Source organism: Papio anubis, chromosome X (assembly GCF_008728515.1).
Source record: "Papio anubis isolate 15944 chromosome X, Panubis1.0, whole genome shotgun sequence".
Lineage (NCBI taxonomy): Eukaryota > Metazoa > Chordata > Mammalia > Primates > Cercopithecidae > Papio > Papio anubis.
This window is the reverse complement of record NC_044996.1, coordinates 83,464,331-83,483,455: the sequence shown is the minus strand read 5'-3', so window position 1 is coordinate 83,483,455 and position 19,125 is coordinate 83,464,331. Positions and strand designations below refer to the sequence as shown.

Here is a 19,125-nt window from a genome sequence, read left to right as displayed (position 1 = left end):
TGGGCAACAAGAGCGAAACTCCGACAAAAAAGGAAGAAGAAGAAAGAAGAAGAAAAAAGAAGAAGAAGAAAGAAGAAGAAGGAGAAGGAGAAGGAGGAGAAGGAGAAGGAGGAGAAGGAGGAGAAGGAGGAGAAGGAGAAGGAGAAAGAGAAGGAGAAGGAGAAGAAGGAGAAGGAGGAGAAGAAGAGAAGGAGGAGGAGGAGGAGGAGGAGGAGGAGGAGGAGAAGAAGAAGAAGAAGAAGAAGAAGAAGAAGAAGAAGAAGAAGAAGAAGAAGAAGAAGAAGAAGAAGAAGAAGAAGAAGAGGAAGAAGAAAGAAGGAGAAGGAGGAGGAGAAGGAGGAGAAGAAGGAGAAGAAGGAGAAGCAGAAGCAGAAGAAGCAGAAGAGGAAGAAGAGGAGGAAGAAGAGGAAGAAGAGGAAGAAGAAGAAGAAGAGGAGGAAGAAGAGGAGGAGGAAGAGGAAGAGGAAGAGGAGGAAGAAGAAGAAGAGGAAGAAGAAGAGAAGAGAACAAGTGTCCTTCTCATTGCATAAATATACCAACTCCATACAGAAGTTGAAAGACATGTCCTATTTAGTTGAAAACAGGAAGATCTATCTGGTTTAACCGTAAGGATGTAGTTTACATATATTTTTAACCAATAGGGTTCTGTTATAAAAGACATGTTGCCCCCAAATTCCACTATAGAAAACACATCCAAGGGAAAGTGCCACTTGAAGCATCAATGCCACTTTAAGAAGTTAATCCTGCTTGAATAACAGGATGAGTTTATACAGAATGTGTTCACTATTAGTTCGGAGCATTATCTGGGTTATTTTGTTCCTTCCTTCTTTGCTTTCATCCTTCCTCCCTACCTCCCTCCACTTCTATGACAAAGAGGTATCCTCCCACATCCTGCAAAGCCAGAGACACATACTGGGAGACCTAGTAACATGAAACCTCTTCATATGCCAGTAGTCACTCAGGAAACATTCAGTGTTCAACACCCCTAACCCTCTGTTCCTGCCTCATTCATTAACTTCTCAGTTCTTTTTTGATCTTTAATTCACAGTAAGTCCATCATCAATCGGACAGTTTCATGGAGCACTTTCTATCTTCCCTATTCTATTACCAGTACTAACAAGAATTACAGTGGTTAAAGAAAAATTTTTAGCACATATGATTGATGAAAGAAACTTATTTAGTGCATATTATTTGCCAGGTCCTGTACTAAAAACTTTATATATGTTAACTAATTTAATTAATTAAATAACTATCTGTATACAAATTTTCATCAAATACTTCCTCCTCTTGATTCTGAAGCCTGAGAAAGCCCACGAACTATCTACCAAATGGGCAGGAGTTATCTACCAAATGTAATTTCTTTGTCTAGTTCAGTGTTATCCAATAGAAAGATAATATAAGCCACATGTAATTTTAAAATGTTTAGTAGTCACATTTCAAAAAGGAAAAATAAGTGGCCAAATATTATCACTTAAACACATAATCAAAATTAAATGTTAATATTTTCTATTTTTTCGTACTGTCTTCAAAATCCACAGTATATTTTAGGGTGTATTTTCCACTTACAGTGCAACTAGTTCTGTCTACTGCATTTCTAGTACTCAGTGGACAAATATTTAGTTAATTATCCTTAGAATCTCAAACTAACAGAAGATCAGATTTGGAAGATTTGACATTGTTCTTGTTGTCAGGAGTCATGAGAAAACCGAGGTTCACTGCAAAGTGAAATGAGCCCTAGACTTGAAACAAAACTCAATTCATATCCAAGCTACTGAGTGACCTTAGAGGCTATACCTCACTGAACTTAGTATCCCCACCTGTTAATGGAGGATAATAACCTTTACAAGATTGTTCTGAGGTTCAAATGAGAACATGGATCTATATGTGTGAGGGCCTAATATAACACCTACCACAACCAGTGAACTCACAAAGCTAGCTAGCAGCAGTGCTGGGTATATCAGGCTAAGTCCAATCACAAGATATAAAACACTACAAACAATTAACATATAAGAAAACTCTATATGGTACTCTAAGGCTAAGAAAAAGTACTCAAATAAGGACAAATTTTAATGGGGTTCAGACCTCACTTGAAAAGGAGTAATTTGGCAGGGCGTGGTAGCTCATGCCGGTAATTCTAACACTTTGGGAGGCCAAGGCAGGAGGATCGCTTGAGCTCAGGCATTCGAGACCAGTCTGGGCAACATGGTGAAACCCCATCTCTACAGAAATTACAAAAAAAAAAAAATTAGCCAGGCGTGGTGGTATGTGCCTGTAGTCCCAGCAACTTGAGAGGCTGAGGTGAGAGGATCACCTGAGCCCAGAGAGGTCGAGGCTGAAGTGAGTCATGATTATACCACTGCACCTCAGCATGGGTGACAGAGTGAGACCCACCCTGTCTCCCAAAAAAAGAAAAGAAAAGAAGAAATTTAACACACTGGATAGCAGAATGTTTGCTGATTTTGCCCGGTGGTTCACAGTCACTGTGTAAGCAGGAGGCAACTCCCCAGAGTACAAAAAAGCAGGCCAACAGTGACCAGTGGAGAAGGTATAAAGAGAAGGTGGGAAAACTGAGTTGCAGGTGAGCTCAACGGGGCCAGCCTGGTTTGGTGGGAACCCTCTAGGGTGCAAGGTCAATGTATGAGGGCCCTGCAGAGCGGGTAATAGCTCCATGATAACTCTTCACCAGCAAGCAGGCCATGTAGAGTAGGGGGTCTACAGAGGGAAGCTGAAGGACTGCATGGTCATGAAGCCTTCAAGGAGATTGAGGCACCATGTGCCTGGGTGGGTGGCTGGGTCAGAGTTCCATCAGCTGTCCTCCCTGCCCCTGCCCCGCCCCCGCCTCAGCTGGAAACGTGAAGAGATCCCCCTCCTCCTGCAACGTCCCTCCAGCTCCCTCTACTGAGAAAGTTTAAGGCGTGCTCACTATAAAGGAAAGATGCTTAAAGAAAATCTGTCCATTATTACAGAGCAGGTATTGAGAGGCTTGGAACTGATGGGCAATAAATTGATAACATACGGGGTAGACTATAAGTTATATTTTGACTATTGGAATTCTACATAGTTTATTGGAGACATGACTCACACTAAGTTGGTCTTCTTTGTAGATATGCAGGCTGGCCTTACTGGTAAAGAATTATGAAAAAAGATAGATACATATTTAAACTTTCTGAGACTCACATTCTTCATTGAGACAATGGATATTAAAAATCCTACCTCACAGGTTTGCTGTGAGAATTAAGGAAGAAAGCATGTGTAAAACCCTCAGTGCAGGCATGGGCCATAGGAAGTACAGTCATGCACCACAAAATAATGTTTTAGTAAACAATGAACCGCATATACAATGAAAGTCCTGTAAGATTATAATATAGTATTTTTACTGTATGTTTTATATGTTTAGATAAACAAATACTTACCATTGGGTTATAACTGCCTATACTATTCAGTACAGTTAACACCAGTACAAGTTTGTAGCCTAGGAGCAATAGGCTATACCATATAGCCCAGTTGTGTATTAGGCTACACCATTGAGGTTTGTGTTAAACACACTCCTGTGAAGTTCACACAACCACGAAAACATGTAATGATGCATTTCTCAGAACAACATTAAGCAACGCATGACTGCACATAATACAAATTCATTTCCATTTGCTCAGATAACATGAGGGCAACCATGGTAGCATATCCTTACTTTCCTAGTAAGTTATTCTTTTTTTTTTTTTAATTTATTTATTACATATACTCTTAAGTTGTAGGGGTACATGTGCATAACATGCAGGTTTGTTACATATGTATATTGTGCCATGTTAGTCTGCTGCACCCATCAACTGCCATTTACATCAGGTATAACTCCCAATGCAATCCCTCCCCCTCACCCTCCCCTGCCATGATAGCCCCCGTGTGATGTTCCCCTTCCTGAGTCCAAGTGATTCAAGCATTCAGTTCCCACCTATGAGTGAGAGAACATGCGTGTTTGGTTTCTGTTCTTGTGATAGTTTGCTAAGAATGATGGTTTCCAGCTGCATTCATGTCCCTACAAAGGACGCGAAACTCATCCTTTTATGGCTGCATAGTATTCCATGGTGTATATGTGCCATATTTTCTTAATCCAATCTGTCACTGATGGACATTTGGGTTGATTCCAAGTCTTTGCTATTAGAATAGTGCTGCAATAAAACATACGCGGTGCATGTGTCTTTATGAAAGCGTTAATAATTTATAATCCCTTTGGGTATACCGCAATGGGATGGCTGGGGTCATGCGGTACATCTAGTTCTAGATCCCGAGGAATCGCATATACTGTTTTCCATAATGGTTGAACCAGGCTTTACAATCCCACCAACAGTGTAAAAGTACCTGCTTTCCATCTCCAGCAACCTGTTGCTTCCTGACTTTTTAATGATCGCCATTCTAACTGGAAGTGGGAGGATGGTATTCCTACAGGCTTCGATTCTCTGCATTTCTCTGATACAGTGCATGATGAGAAAGAGTATTTTTCACATATGTCTGTTGGCTGTTGGAATAGTCCTCTTTGAAATGGCCCGTTCTATCCTTTGCCCACTTTTGATGGGTTGTTTGTTTTTTTCTGTAAATTTCGTTGGAGTTTCCTTTTGAGGCCTGGATATTAGCCCTCTTTGTCAGATGAGTAGATTGCAAAAATTTTCTCCCATTCTGTAGGTTGCCTCCCACCTTGTTGGTAGTTTCTTTTGCTGTGCAGAAGCCTTTTAGTTTAATTAGATCCCATTTGTCAATTTTAGCTTTTGCTGCCGTTGCTTTTGGTGTTTTAGACGAAGTCTAGTGTTATTCTTATAAAGGAATGAAAGTAAATCAAATTATTTCACAAGTGGTTATTTTTATCCTCAGTTGTAAGTTTAAATATACTTCTATCCTTCAATTATATCCTCTCCCAACTAAGTATTGATGTTAATGAGACTCCAGTGAAACAAGTAGAATCCAGTATTGCTGAGCTATCAGGGGAACTCACTTTGCTTGAACACCAGTCATTTCTAACAATGCCCATGTAAATCTGATGATAGCAGGTAGTGGGAGCTCAACCACTACTTTGCTCTTTCTTCTCAAAATTTGCTACTTTCATGGCCAGGCATGGAGGCTCATGCCTGTAATACCAGCACTTTGGGAAGGTGAGTTGGCAAGATAGTGTCTTTTAAAAAAAGAAAAACTTACTGTTTTCAAATTCTTGATCCAAACTGATTGTCATGATATTCCAAATAATATCTACTGGTTGGTATGCTCTTAGTCCTAAAAAAACCTAGATGCTTGGATAATATGCTGTATTTTAGCCCTGGCAGAAGAAACAACCTCTGCTACATGGTGGATATACATTGAGAGCTCATGAAACAGACCTACATCTAGATGAAAAGATTAAAAATGAAAATCATTCACATCCCTTTAACAGGCATTGGAGAATCAGAGATCCATGGGATGGTCAAGCTGAAAAGAATGTGAAATTATCTGGCACACAGCATTATCCAATGGAAGTTTGCACAATGATGGAAATGTATTTTATCTGCACTGTCAAATACAGTAGCTACTAGACACAAGTGACAGCTGAGCACTTGAAATGTGGCTAGAAAGAATGAGGAGCTGAGTTGTTAATTTATTTAAATAGATAGTAGTTACCATAATAGACAGCAAAGATCTAGACAGCATAGCTTAATGCAAAGAGTATGGAATGTAAAGCTAAAAAGACCTTTAGGTCTAAATCCAGGCCACTATCACTTACTAGCCACATCAGTCTGCTCTTGCACTGCTATAAAGAAATACATGAGACTGGGTAATTTATAAAGAAAAGAGATTTAATGGGCTCACAGTTCTGCATGCTGTACAGGAAGTATAGCAGCTTCTCCTTTGGTGAAGTCTCAGGAAACAAAATCATGGCAGAAGGTGAAAGGAAAGCAGGTACATCTTACATGGCCAGAGCAGGAGCAAGAGGTGAGGGAGTTGCTACATACTTTCAAACAACCAGATCTGATGAGAACTCACCACTAGGAGAACAGCATTGAGGGGATGGTCCTCAACCATTCATGAAGGATCCGCCCCCATGATGTAATCACCTCCCACCGGGCCCCACCTCCAACACTGGGAATTACAACTGAACATGAGATTTAGATGGGGACACAGATCCAAACTATATCACTAGTTATATAACTTTGGTCATGTTATGTATCTTGTCCAAGGCTCAGTTACCTCATTTGTGAAATGGGGAAAATGCCAGAAGCACACAAGGTCCTTGTGATAAAAGAATGAACGTAAAGCCCCTAGCCTAGTGCTCAACATAGCAGGCAGTTGATAAATGATAGCTAGTTTTCCAGACAAAACAACAAAAACACCAAAAGGAGAAGCAACTTATGCACAGATACAGAGTCTGTTGGCCACAAAGTCAGAGGCCAATTCTAGATTTTCTTACTTTCTTTCATGATCACTTTTCTCATAGAAACTAATCACCCACCCCTCCGATCCCCTTTGTCATGTTAGTTGAGGCTACTATAACAGAATGCCATAGACAGGGTGACATAAACAACAAACATTTATTTTGCACAGTTTAGGAGGCTGACTAGGCCAAGAGCAAAGCACCAGCAGGTTGGTGCATATCTTTGTAAAGTGAAGAGTAGTAGCCTATACAACTATTTGATTGCTATTAAAAAAAAAAAAATCTTATACATATACAGAAAATGTACCTTGGTGAAGCCTATTTGTTCCTTCCGGAAATTTTCCAAGGGTTTAATCAGCAAATCACTAGCATTGTGTACCTAGACAAAAAGGAAAAACAAACAAAATAATTTCTAGGTTAACAAGGTTCAAATACAAGATTCCTTGTTACTATGACATTTTCATTTATATACCATCCTGCAAAATGTTAAATGGTTTGCTGATTTGTTGGGGTTTATTATTGTTTGTTTCTATATTGTTTCTGAAAATCGAATGCATTGAGAAGAAGTGGGAGAAAGAATAAGAGGGGCATTTCTCTGTAACTTTAATGATAGTCTGATCTGAGTTTTTAATCGATAAATATCTGAAGTGATGTCCAGCAGAAGACAGAGGAGACCTGAAGGACAGGTGAAAAAGAGAAGAGAAAGAGAATGGCAAATACAAGAAAAGGACAATTGCAGCAAGTGCAAATCATTTCATCAGAGGCAAATGAGTGTGCAGTGATAGCATTAGGATAAAACATTTACAGTCCTGCCTGTGCCATAAAACCAGAAAATTTCCTTCAGAATGTGGAGTGCATTACAGCATCACAGAAAACACTAGACTAGGCCTTCAAATCACCTAAATATAAATGCTCAGAAGCTAATAGGAATGGCCTGTTCAGGGACTATTAATATTGGCATTAATAAATATGTTCTGGAGATATAAAAACATCAAAATCAAAGAAGACCCCTTGTTCTTTGGGCAGGTAAAGGTATACAAAGCTTTTTCTTCATATAAACCTCTTATGAGATTGTGTATGTCCAAGGCAACAAGTGGGGTTTGTGCCTCCGTGGTGAGAGTTAGAATCACTAAAATGGAAGACCTTAGAGAAGGCATCTAAAGGGCTGCATTTTGGGAATCATTGCATTAATTTTTATTAATTAGCTACAAGACAGAAAGCTAAAAGACAAGTTTCCTTGCCATATAAGACATAAGTGTCAGTAAGACAAGATACATCTTCATAACAAAAAAATAGACAACAGAGGAAAAAGTCAGTTTTGACAAGATCTGACTTCTCCAATCTAAGAAGCAATTTTTAACCTACCACCCCAAAAGTGTGGAAAGTTGTGGGGCATTAGTGCATGGGTTATACGTGTCTTTCAGGTAATTTGGGCCTCTTGTTTTGTGTGTAGGTATGATTCGAGGTTCAACTAAATGGGCAAACTCCTAAAATGTCACTGCTAGCCTTTGTATGAGAACAACCTGGTGAACCCTGACATTCTGATCTACTGCAGCTCCTAATGCTACCATCCAGGACAGGCAGCACCCAGCAAAAAAATATATAAAACTAGGCAAGAAAAAAAAATGTTTTCCTTGAGAACAGTCATTCTCTATGTCTCCTGATCACCAGTGCTTTTATAGCTGGCTTTCTAAAACTTGTTTGCTACAAGCCTAGACTTAAAAAATCATGTAACCCTTCCCAAAGTTTGCTGATTTTTACAAAAACAGATCTCTTGCCTACTAACACTTCCAGACCCTGTCTGATTCTCATCACATCTCTTCTCTTCTACTGGATCTATGAAACCCCATTGAGTCCTAATCGTACTATAACCTACCTCCCAGTACGACCCTTAACATTCTCTTTTCATCTCTGAGTGTGCTCATTAGCCAAAGGCAGTAAAGTCTATAAATTCCACCCTGCAAGAGCCCCTAGTAAAGACTTCTCTATGCAGGTCTGACTCATAGAAAGATTCGTTTTGGTTGCTTAGGAAATCAAAGATTCACTAACAATTATGGTATCAAAAAAAATTACACCAAAGTCTCTCCTTAATTGAAAGTAAAACTTCTTCTACTAAAAATATCCACAAATTAAGTCATTGGTGTCATAGGCCCAGTACAGAAAGTCATTTTTCTCCTTTAGTATTGTGGAAGCCTTAAAACATGGCCACAAACTCTGACATGCCTTCCATTGAGAGGTGAGGTCTATATTCCCTCTACCTTGAATGTGAGTGGGCTTGTTAATATTTTGAACAAATAGAGCACTCCAGAAGTAACACTCTGTGACATTTGAAGCTAGGTCATAAAAGGCCAGGACCAGTTCTCTCCCAGTTCTCTTGGAATACTCCCACTAGGAGCCTTGAGACAGTATATGAGAAGTTTAATTAACCCTGAGATTACCAAACAGAAGAGGCCAAATTCTAGTCAATGTCTCATACCAGCTGAATCTGCCCTTCCTGCCATCCCCAGTGGAAGGTGCCAAACATTAGGAAAACCATTTTGGACCTTCCATATCAACTCATCTGCTAGGTAAATGCCATCATTTGGAGCAGAAGAATCGCCCAGCTGACCCGTCTGAATGCCTAACCCACAAAATAATTACAAATAATTAGTTTAAGTTTAAGCCAGTAATCTGCAACCTTTTCGGCACCAGGGACCAGAATCATGGAAGACAATTTTTCCATGGACCCAGGGTAGGGGGAGGTGGAGATGGTTTCAGGATGAAACTGTTCAACCTCAGATCATCAGGCATTAGACTGTCATAAAGAGCATGCAACCTAGATCCTGCATGCACAGTTCACAATAGGGTTTGCTCCTATGAGAATCTAATGGGGCTACTGATCTGATAGCAGGCAGAGCTCAAGCAGTAATGCTCCCTATCCTGCTGCTCACCTCCTGCTGTGTGGCCAGGTTCCTAATAGGCCATAGACTGGTGCCCCGCAGCCTAGGGGTGGGGGACCCTGGTTTCAGCCACTAATATTAGAAAAAGGTATGAAGCAATAGATAATTAGAAAGACAATTTGCAGTTTAAAAAATGCAATACGGGTCGGGTGCAGTGGCTCACACCTGTAATCCTAGCACTTTGGGAAGCTGAGGCGGATGAATCACCTGAGGTCAGGGTTTCAAGACCAGCCTGGTCAAAATGGTGAAACCCCGTCTCTACTACAAATACAAAAAACTAGCCAGGCGAGGTGGCACATGCCTGTAATCCCAGCTACTTGGGAGGCTGAGGCAGGAGAATCACCTGAACCCAGGAGGCGGAGGTTGCAGTGAGCCAAGACTGCGTCACTGTTCTCCAGTCTGGGTGACAGAGTGAGACTCAGTCTCATAAATAAATAAATAAATAAATAAATAAATAAATAAATGTAATACCTAAGAAGTGGCCAACTGGGAAACATTGAAGAAGTTTGCCTTTAAATAAGAAGTGAACATACTACTTTCTAAAGCCTGTATGGAGCTGGGCCCTTGCATATTCAGGAACCCCCAGGATGGCAGAGTTGCTGGCTTTTCATGCCCCAAAGGGGATTGTCCTGCATAAGCAAGTGTGTCAGCAACTTCTCACACTGGGTCCACAAGGCCACTGACTTTTAGATTTTTGATCCAGTTCAGTCTAGAAAAATAGTCCATGGTTTACTAGAATTGCAGTATATCATTTTCCCTTAATCACTTTGGCAATACTGCTCCCAGTCTCCTACAGCACAAACAGATACTCTGAATCTTTTCCTTTCTATGACACTCATTGGTAATTATATTATTTTCTTGTCAGAATAGAGACTTAGGAATGTAGAAAAAAGTCACGTTGAGGATTTCCTCTTTTTTCTTTCTCATTCTATTTTATTCTGAAACCCCTTAGAACTTGAGCAATGACTCCCCTTTTAAGTAAACTTGGCCTTTAATCTCTTCTCTAATCACTGCATTCATTGTGTGAGCTCACTGGGGACAAAAACTCCCACCTGCTATCTCAGGTAGAATCTTCACCATAAGGAGTGACATCCTAAACTCATTAGTGAGTTTCTATCATCAGAATCCTATTGAATAAAGGCCAAAGTAACACTGAACAAGGTGTTGAGCAGAATAGAGATGATACTCAGTCCAGTATTGCAGGATTGTTCAGGAATCTTTGATGGTAAATGAAATATCAAAAGAAAGCACTGGGCTGGGCACAGTGGCTTGCGCCTGTAATCTCAGCACTTTGGGAGGCCAAGGCGGGTGGATCAGCTGAGGCCAGGAGTTCGAGGCCAGCCTGGCCAACATGGCAAAACCCCATCTCTACTAAAAATACAAAAATTAGCTGGGCATGGTGGTAGGTGCCTATAGTCCCAGCTACTCAGGAGGCTGAGGCAGGAGAATCACTTGAACGCAGGAGGCAGAGGTTGCAGTGAGCCGAGATCAAGCCACTGCACTCCAGCCTGGGCAACAGAGGGAGACTCTGTCTCAAAAAATAAAAAATAAAAACTTTTTTTAAAAAGAGAGAGCATTAAAGACAGGCTGAAATATCATGGGGGCCTCTTTAGGTGACTTTTGGCAGTCTTCAAAAACAGACCTTGCACATTGCCAACAGAGGCCTCTTTGGAGTCAGAAAAGAATCTAGGCAAGCTTCATAATCATATAAGAAGTGTGCAATTCAGACTTTTCGAGGCCCTCCCCCCGCCCTTTTTTTTTCTTGGCAGGGCCTTACTTGCCCAGGCTGTAGTACAGTGGCATGATCATGACTCACTGCAGCCTTGACCTCCTCAGGTTCAGGAGATCCCCCCACCTCAGCCTCCCAAGTAGCTGAGACTACAGGTGCATGATAACGCCCGGCTAATTTTTGTATTTTTAGTAGAGACAGGGTTTCGCCATGTTGGTCAGGCTGCTTTTGAACTCCTGGCCTCAAGAGATCTGCCTGCCTCAGCCTCCCAAAGAGCTAGGATTACGAGCATGAGCCACCGCACCCAGCCCCAAGAGGATACTTTTGAGAACATCACAGAGATGCCCTTCCTCACTTCTTCCCTTCATAATTCCTTCCCCAATTTATATTCGTTTATGGAGATGACCAGACACAGGCAATTTCCATGCTTGAGGGCTGTGAACTTTCTTCCTGTTATTCTAAAGCTTATTTTGGACTCTTCTTTTACAAAGGATAAAATGCAATATAAGACCCACTAAATTATCCAGATTGGGGTAGAGGGGTCCTTTTGCTACAAAGCCAGGAAATGGAAAAGTTATAATCAAGCAATGAATTCCTGGCATGGGGTGAAAGCACTCATTAAGCCTAACCATCTTAGCATTCCTGGAATTAAGTGGGAAATAGGGAGCAAACACTCAATATATGATTGAAAAGTTGTTGGGACAAAAGGGCACAACATAATTAAAGACAGAAGAAAATGAGTCAGTCATGTGGCAAAGTACCAGCAGGAAGGGTGAGAAAAACAACATCTCAAAAGATGAATACTACTTCAATATGTGAGGGCTTTGTTATTGGGTAAATAAAAGAGATGGAGAAACAACTAGGGCTAAAGCGAAGTACAGCTGAGCTTTCTAATGCTATCTGAATGAAATGGGGGCAAATGCCTTTGAAAACAACATGGGCAGCAGTCCACAAACTCTGTGGGCAGAGAAGAACATTTAGTAGAGTGTGTATTAGCAAGGGGGCCATCTAAGAGGCTCCAGGGAAACCACACATATTGGTCTCTTCTTAGTACATTTAAAAGCAAATATTTTAAACTAAGAAAATTCCCAAGTCATATTTCCACAAGCAGAATCTTGTGAGTAACTAAAGACAACTAAAAACCATGCTTACATAATCAGTATTTTCCCCTTATAAAACACTTCCATGTTTACTATATTATTTGGAGAACTTTAAACAACCATAAGAGATGGGGATTATTTTCCTCACTCTACAAATAAGAGAAAGGAGCCCAGAAAAATGAAGTAATTAATCTGAAGTCAACAAGTTAGTGACAGAGCCAGAATTAGAGCCTTAATTCTCTAATTCCCCTACCTCCAAGTCCTGCTTTCAATCCTACTTCTCTAGGAGTCTAGATTCTATGAGCAGTATTTTGAGAAGGCAGTACCACACTGTTGAAAGGAAAGAGGTTTTATAGGTAAATGAGTTCTGGCTGTTGGAATAAATAGCTTTAACAAAACTGAGAAGCCCACAAAAAGTTATCTGATGGAGAAAGGTAAAGTAGACCACTTTGATATCCTCTACAGAATTCCCATCTTACCATCATGCCCGTAATAAAAATGAATATTGATCAACATATACATTTCAACATTTAAGTCCCCAATAAGTCTGTGGTGGGGACAAGGACCAGTATTTCCAATAATTTTCTGCTGGTCTGGTCATGATGGTACTGCCGCTCTAAGGACCACACAAAAAGATTATTTTTAGGCTGTTAAAATAATTAGACTTCATAAAAATGAAACCCTGAAGTACAAATCTAGCAAAATACGTAGAAGATCTATATAAGGAAACTATAAAACTCTGATGAAAGAAATCAAAAACAATGTAACTAAATGGAGAGATAACCCATGTTCACATTTAGGAAAAGTCAATATTTTTAAGATATCAGTTTTTCCCTGGTATCTTAAAAGCAAATCCTAATCAAAATAAAAAAGATATCTCTAGGATCTTAAAAGCAATCCCAATCAAAATCCCAGCAAGTTATTTTGTGGATATGAACAAACTGATTCTTAAGCTTATACCTGACTTCAATGGTTTTTACTACAATGCAATTCCTACCATGCTAAAGTTATGAAGATAGTGTGGTGTTGGTGAAAGAACAGATAAATAGATCAATGGAACAGAAATAGAGAGCCCAGATACAGACCCATATAAATATAGTCAAGTGATCTTTGATAAAGGACAAAAAGTAATTCAAGGAGAAAGAATAGTATTTTCAAAAAATAATGTTGGAGCAACTGGATATCCACATGCAAAACAGTGAATCTAGACACAGACCTTATATCCTTCATAAAAATTAATTCAAAATGAATCATTGACCTAAATGTAAAACAAAAAGCTATAAAATTCCAAAAAGATAACATAGGAGAAAATCTGGGTGACCTTGGATTTGGAAAAGACTTTTTAGATATAACACCAAAAGCATGATCCATTAAAGCAAAAATGTATAAGTTGGACTTCATTAAAATAAAAAACCTATGCAATGCAAAAGATACTGTTAAGAAAATAAAAAGACAAGCCACAGATGGGGAGAAAATATTTGCAAATGCCTATTGGATAAACGTCTGGCATCTAAAATATACAAAGAACTCTTAAAACTTAACAAAATAAAATCAATTTAAAAATAAGCAAAAGAACTGAACAAATACCTCACCAGAGAGGATATACCGATGGCAGTTAACCATATGGAAAGATGCTCTGCATAATATGTGATTAGGGAGTTGCAAATTACAACAGCAATGAGATATGACTACACACCCGTGAGAATGGCTAAAATCCAGAACACTGACAACAGCAAATGCTGGTAAGAACATGGAGCTGGCGAGGACATGGAGCAACAGGAACTCTGATTCATTGCTGGTTATGCACAGCTATTTTGGAAGTTGGTTGGGCAATTTTTTACAAAATTAAACATACTCTGACAATTTACACTCCAGCAATTACACTCCTTATTATTTAACTAAATCAGTTGGAAATTTGTATCAACACAAAAACCTACATACAACTGTTTATAATAGTTTTCCTTGTAATTGCCAAAATTACCAAGATGTCCCTCAGTAGGTGAATGGATAAACTGTGGTAACTCATACAATGGGATATTATTTAATGATAAAAATAAATGACAGGAAAATAAAATGCATATTGCTAAGTCAAATACGCTAATCTGAAATGGCTACATACTGTTTGATATCAACTATAAACATTCTGGAAAAGGCAAAACACAATAAAAAAAAGATCAGTAGTTGTCAGGGTTTCAGGACTGGAGGAGGAAGAGAAGGATGAATAGATTGAACAAAAGAAATGTTCATGGTCATGAATCTATTCTGTATGGTGGCACTGTAATGGTGGATACATGTCATTATATATTTGTCAAATCCATAAAATGTACAATATCAAAAGTAAATCCTAATGTAAACTATGAACTTTAGCTAATAATATTGTTTCAATATTGGCTCATCAATTATAACAAATGTATCACATTCACGATGTTAAATAATAGAGAAAACTGAATGGGAGAGAGAAAGGTGGTATATGAGTTCTCTCTGTATTTTCTACTGATTTTCTCTATAAAAGTAAAACTACTCTACAAATTGAAGATTAACAAATGGATAATTTGGCTAAAAACACTAAAGACCTCAATTTCTGTCAACATGTTTAAAGGCCCAGTTTAATATCCACTGAAATTCTTTTTCACTGAAATGAATACAGATGGGATTTGCACATTAATTTCCCTCTATCTAATGCCAAACTCTCAGGGTGGAAGCTTGAGACATAATAACCAGATCTATTACCTAACTATTTTTACAGCACCAAGAAGCTATCTGACAGAAATCAAAATAGTATAGGATCAATCCAAGCATAAAGGACAGGAAAAATCCCCTATATCACCCATGAACTCAGCTTCAGTGACAGAGTTAGTGACTTACCATCATCATCCTCTCATTTTCTACCTCGTTGAGCAATTCAGCAAATTCCTTGAAGGATTCAGCTGGAAGGAGAGAATCAAATGTAAAACAAATTAATCATGGTGCTTGATAGACAAAGGGACAGAGATCTGTGCAACAGGAAGTAGGGACCAGTGCCCTATGCCCACATGGCCACTAGAGGAAGGTGTCAAATCGGAGGACAAAAGCAGGTGTTCAGTACCTATTGAATGTTTCTTTTCTTTTCTGTTTTATCAACCCCCATATACTTTAATATTTTATTTAATCCTTACAGCCATTCAGGAGTAGCTAGAATTTCTCTTATTTCATAGACAAGCAAAGATTAGAAAAGAGGCAAGGGGTTTGCTGTGTAATGAATGGCATCTATAGAACCCTGAAATGAGTTTGGATCCCTGTTCCACTACTGATCAACCAGAGAGTATTGCTGTAAAAACTAAATTGGATGGTAAATGTAGGGTCAACACAAAGTAAATAATAAATACTACCCTTTCCACCCTCCCAAACTTTCTACTCTTCTAGTGCCAATTGTGCCACTTACTGGCAGGATGACTGGGCAAATCACTTCCCTTCTCAGAAATTTTGATGTCTTTATAAACAAAAAAAGGTAAGTTAAGCTAAACAGTCTTTAGTGCCTCTTCAAATTCCTCAACTTCTCTCCAGAAGCAGGAAATATATTCTCAACTGGCATCTGAATGAAAGCCTGGAAAAACAAATTTGTCCACACTACCATTTTTAATCAAAAATTGAGTTTCCTCCTTTAAAGAACTGAATAAGTCCAGCATTCCTGGTGTCAAGGAAATGAATTTCGGGGTCAACACAGCATGCAAGGCAATGACATTTCTTTCTTCTTCTGAGGATTAAGTTGCTGCAAATACCCAGGGAGATCACCTTTGCAAACACTAAATTCATTCAGAGCTCAACTGTAGCATAGAAAAGATAAACACCACACTCAGGAAGAGTAAATAGGAAAAAATGGAAATGTTTGTTGACCTTCTGTCCCCAAATACTTTATGCTAAGAAAACTGTCAGAGAGATTTTTTCAATTGGCATTTTTCCAGACACGATCAGTTTACCTCTAAAGGAAATGTGACAAATATCATATTCAAACATTTAAAGGAAAAGACTAATTTTATGGACATTAAATGTGCCAAGTCTTCTGCTTCAGGGTTTAATTGTGACGATACCTTTATTAGGTGCTTATTATTATCACTGAATTGATATCACCAGATAATATAGTTTGGATATCTATCTCCTCTAAATCTCAGGTTGAAATTTAATCCCCAATGTTGGAGGTGAGGCCTGGTCCGAGGTGTTTGGGTCATGGGGTTGGATCCCTCATGAACAGATTGGTGCAGTCCTCCTGGTAATGAATGACTTCTCCTTGTATTACCTCCCACCCCCAGATCTGATGGTGCAAAACAGCCTGATATCTTCTCCACTCTCTCTTGCTCCATCTCTGGCCATGTGACACACCGATTCCCTTTCTTCTTCTGCCACCACTGGAAGCTTCCTGAGGTGCTCATCAGAAGCAGATGCTGATGCCATGCTTCCTATATAGCCTGCAGAACCATGAGCCAAATAAACCTCTCTTCTTCATAAATCACCTGGCCTTGGGTATTCCTTTATGGTGACACAAACAGACTGAGACATAATAAAATGCACCATTTAAAGTGTACAATTCAGTGGCTTTTAGTATATTCACAAAGTTTTGCAACTATCACCACTGTATAATTGCAGAACATTTTAATCACCCCCAAAAGAAACCCAAACCCTATTAGCATTACACCCCATTACCACTTCCTCCCAACACCCAGACAACCACTAATCTAGTTTCTATTTCCACGAACTTGCCTACTCTAGACATTTCACATAAATGGAAACACATGTGACCTCTCAATCTTGTTTATGCAACCATGAACATTTGTGAACAAGTTTTATGTGGATGTATGCACATATGAAAAGTTGGCCCTCCATGTATGTGAATTTCACATCCCACAAATACTGTATTTTTCTATCCAAATCAAAGAGAAAAAGTCTGCATGTAACTGGACCTCTGCGTTTTGAACCCATATTGTTTAAGGGTCAACTATATTTAGTATATCTTTATAATCAGTTTTATTTCTCTAGGATTAGTAATAATATCCCCTATTTCATTCCTGATTTTATAATTCAAGTAGTCTCATGGTCAGTCTAGCTAAGGGTTTATCAATTTTGTTTAACTTTATGAAGAACAGATGTTTGGTTTCAACGATTGTCTTGTTATTTTGACAAGGCTGCCTTATTATTGTATTCTTTTACTGTTCTCCATTTCATTTATTTCCTCTTTAGTCTTTATTATTTCTTTGCTTATGTTTCTTTAGTTTGCTCATGTTTCTTTAGTTTGCTCTTGTTTTTCCAGTGTCTTAGGTTGGAAAGTTTGGTTATTGATTTGATATATTTGTTCCTTTTTAACATAGGAATTTGAAGCTACAAATTTCCTTCCAAACACTGTTTTAGCAGCATCCCATAAGATTTAGTATGTTGTGACTATTTTCATTCATTTCTTTCCTTTCATTTTTCTCTTATTTTTTACAAGATTATCTCTTTGTTACTTTCTTTCATTAGACTATCATATGTTTAGGCATGTATCTCAAAGTTTAACTTGTTGGATGTGCATATTCATGTTTTTCACCAAATTTGCCAATTTCTTGGCCATTATTTCTTTAAATATTCTTTCTTTCTCGTCTCTCTTCTTCTGAAGTTCTCATTCTGTATACGCTCTTATGCTTGATGATACCCCACAGGTATCTGAGGTTCTGTTCATTTTTCTCAATTATTATTCTTTATTTCCCTCAGATTGAATGATGTCAATTCACTTGTCTTTAAATTTGCTGATCATTTATTCTCCCAGTACAAATATGATGCTGAACCCCCAGTAGTAAGTTTTTCATTTCAGTTATTATACTGCAACTTTCAACTGCAAGTTTCAGTTGATTCCTTTAAAAAATCCATCTCTTTATTGATATTGTCTATTTTGTGAGACACTGTTCTCATTCATTTCTTAAGTTCTTTAGACATGGTCTCATTTATTAATTTAAATATATTTAAATAGGTAATGAAACTCTTTGTCTAGGAAATCTAATATAAGGGCTTCCTCGGGGACAGGTTCTATTAATTGCTTTTTTTTCCCTTGTTCAAGGGTCATATTTTACTATTTCTTTGCATGTTTCATAATTTTTTAAAAGTTAACATTCTAACTAGTGTGACAACTTTGGAAATCAGAACTCCTCTTTCCCCAGAGCTTGTTGTTCTTGTGGTTGCTGGCTGTTTATTGGCTTCATGGACTCATTCTATAGTCTGTATTCTTTGTCATATGAAACCACTAAAGCCTCTGATCAGTAAGCTTACTGGTCAACAAGTGATTGGACAGAGATTTCTTTAAACGGTTTGAACAAATATCCCCAAGCCTTTGCTGAAGGGCTCTCTGTGTATTGTGGGGTGTACCTTCAACATTCAGCCAGACAGTTTGCAACTGTGCCTTAGCCTTCACTCCTCCTTGCAAAGAGCTGAAGGTCAGCCAGAAGTGGGAGACTAGAGATGTCTCAAGTCTTTCTTCTAGACAGGTACAAACGCTGGGTATGTACAAAGCCCCTCTCACATGCATGACCTCCTAGATTTCCAGGAATACCTCACAGCTCTTTAAAGTTCTCCAAGGATAACTCATTCTCTATTTTGTCCTGTTTGGTTTGTTGTTCAGTTTTTTGTTTGCTACTTTATTATTTTTGTTGCCTGTGGAAACTGTAGAACTAAACAACTGCCACTGATTTTTTTCAAAAAATGCCCTAGGGGCCAGGTGGGGTGGCTCACACCTGTAATCCTAGCACTCTGGGAGGCTCAGGCAGGTGGATTGCTTGAGACCAGGAGTTTGAGACCAGCCTGGCCAACGTGGAGAAACTTGTCTCTACTAAAAATACAAAAATTAGCTAGGTGTGGTGGCAGGTGCCTGTAATTCTAGCTACTCAGGAGGCTGAGGCAGGACTATTGCTTGAACTCGGGAGGCGGAGGTTTCAGTGAGCCAAGATGCCACTACCGCACTATAGCCTGGAT

General features: G+C 39.0%; 1 protein-coding gene across 4 annotated transcripts in view; it reads right to left on the bottom strand.

The window, feature by feature from the left end:
* The window catches only part of OPHN1 (oligophrenin 1), a 365,836-nt gene that overhangs the window by 209,412 nt on the left and 137,299 nt on the right, over positions 1 to 19,125 (bottom strand). For all 4 annotated transcript variants that reach the window (XR_002519579.2, XM_021932859.2, XM_021932860.2 and 1 more), the window contains exons 4-5: positions 15,022 to 15,083; positions 6,696 to 6,767 (exon numbers count right to left, since the gene is read on the bottom strand). Coding sequence is in view for 3 of the 4 variants with exons in the window: in XM_021932859.2 (XP_021788551.1) it covers positions 6,696 to 6,767; positions 15,022 to 15,083 (134 nt within the window). In the remaining variant the exon portion in view is untranslated. The remainder of the gene's footprint in view (positions 1 to 6,695; positions 6,768 to 15,021; positions 15,084 to 19,125) is intronic.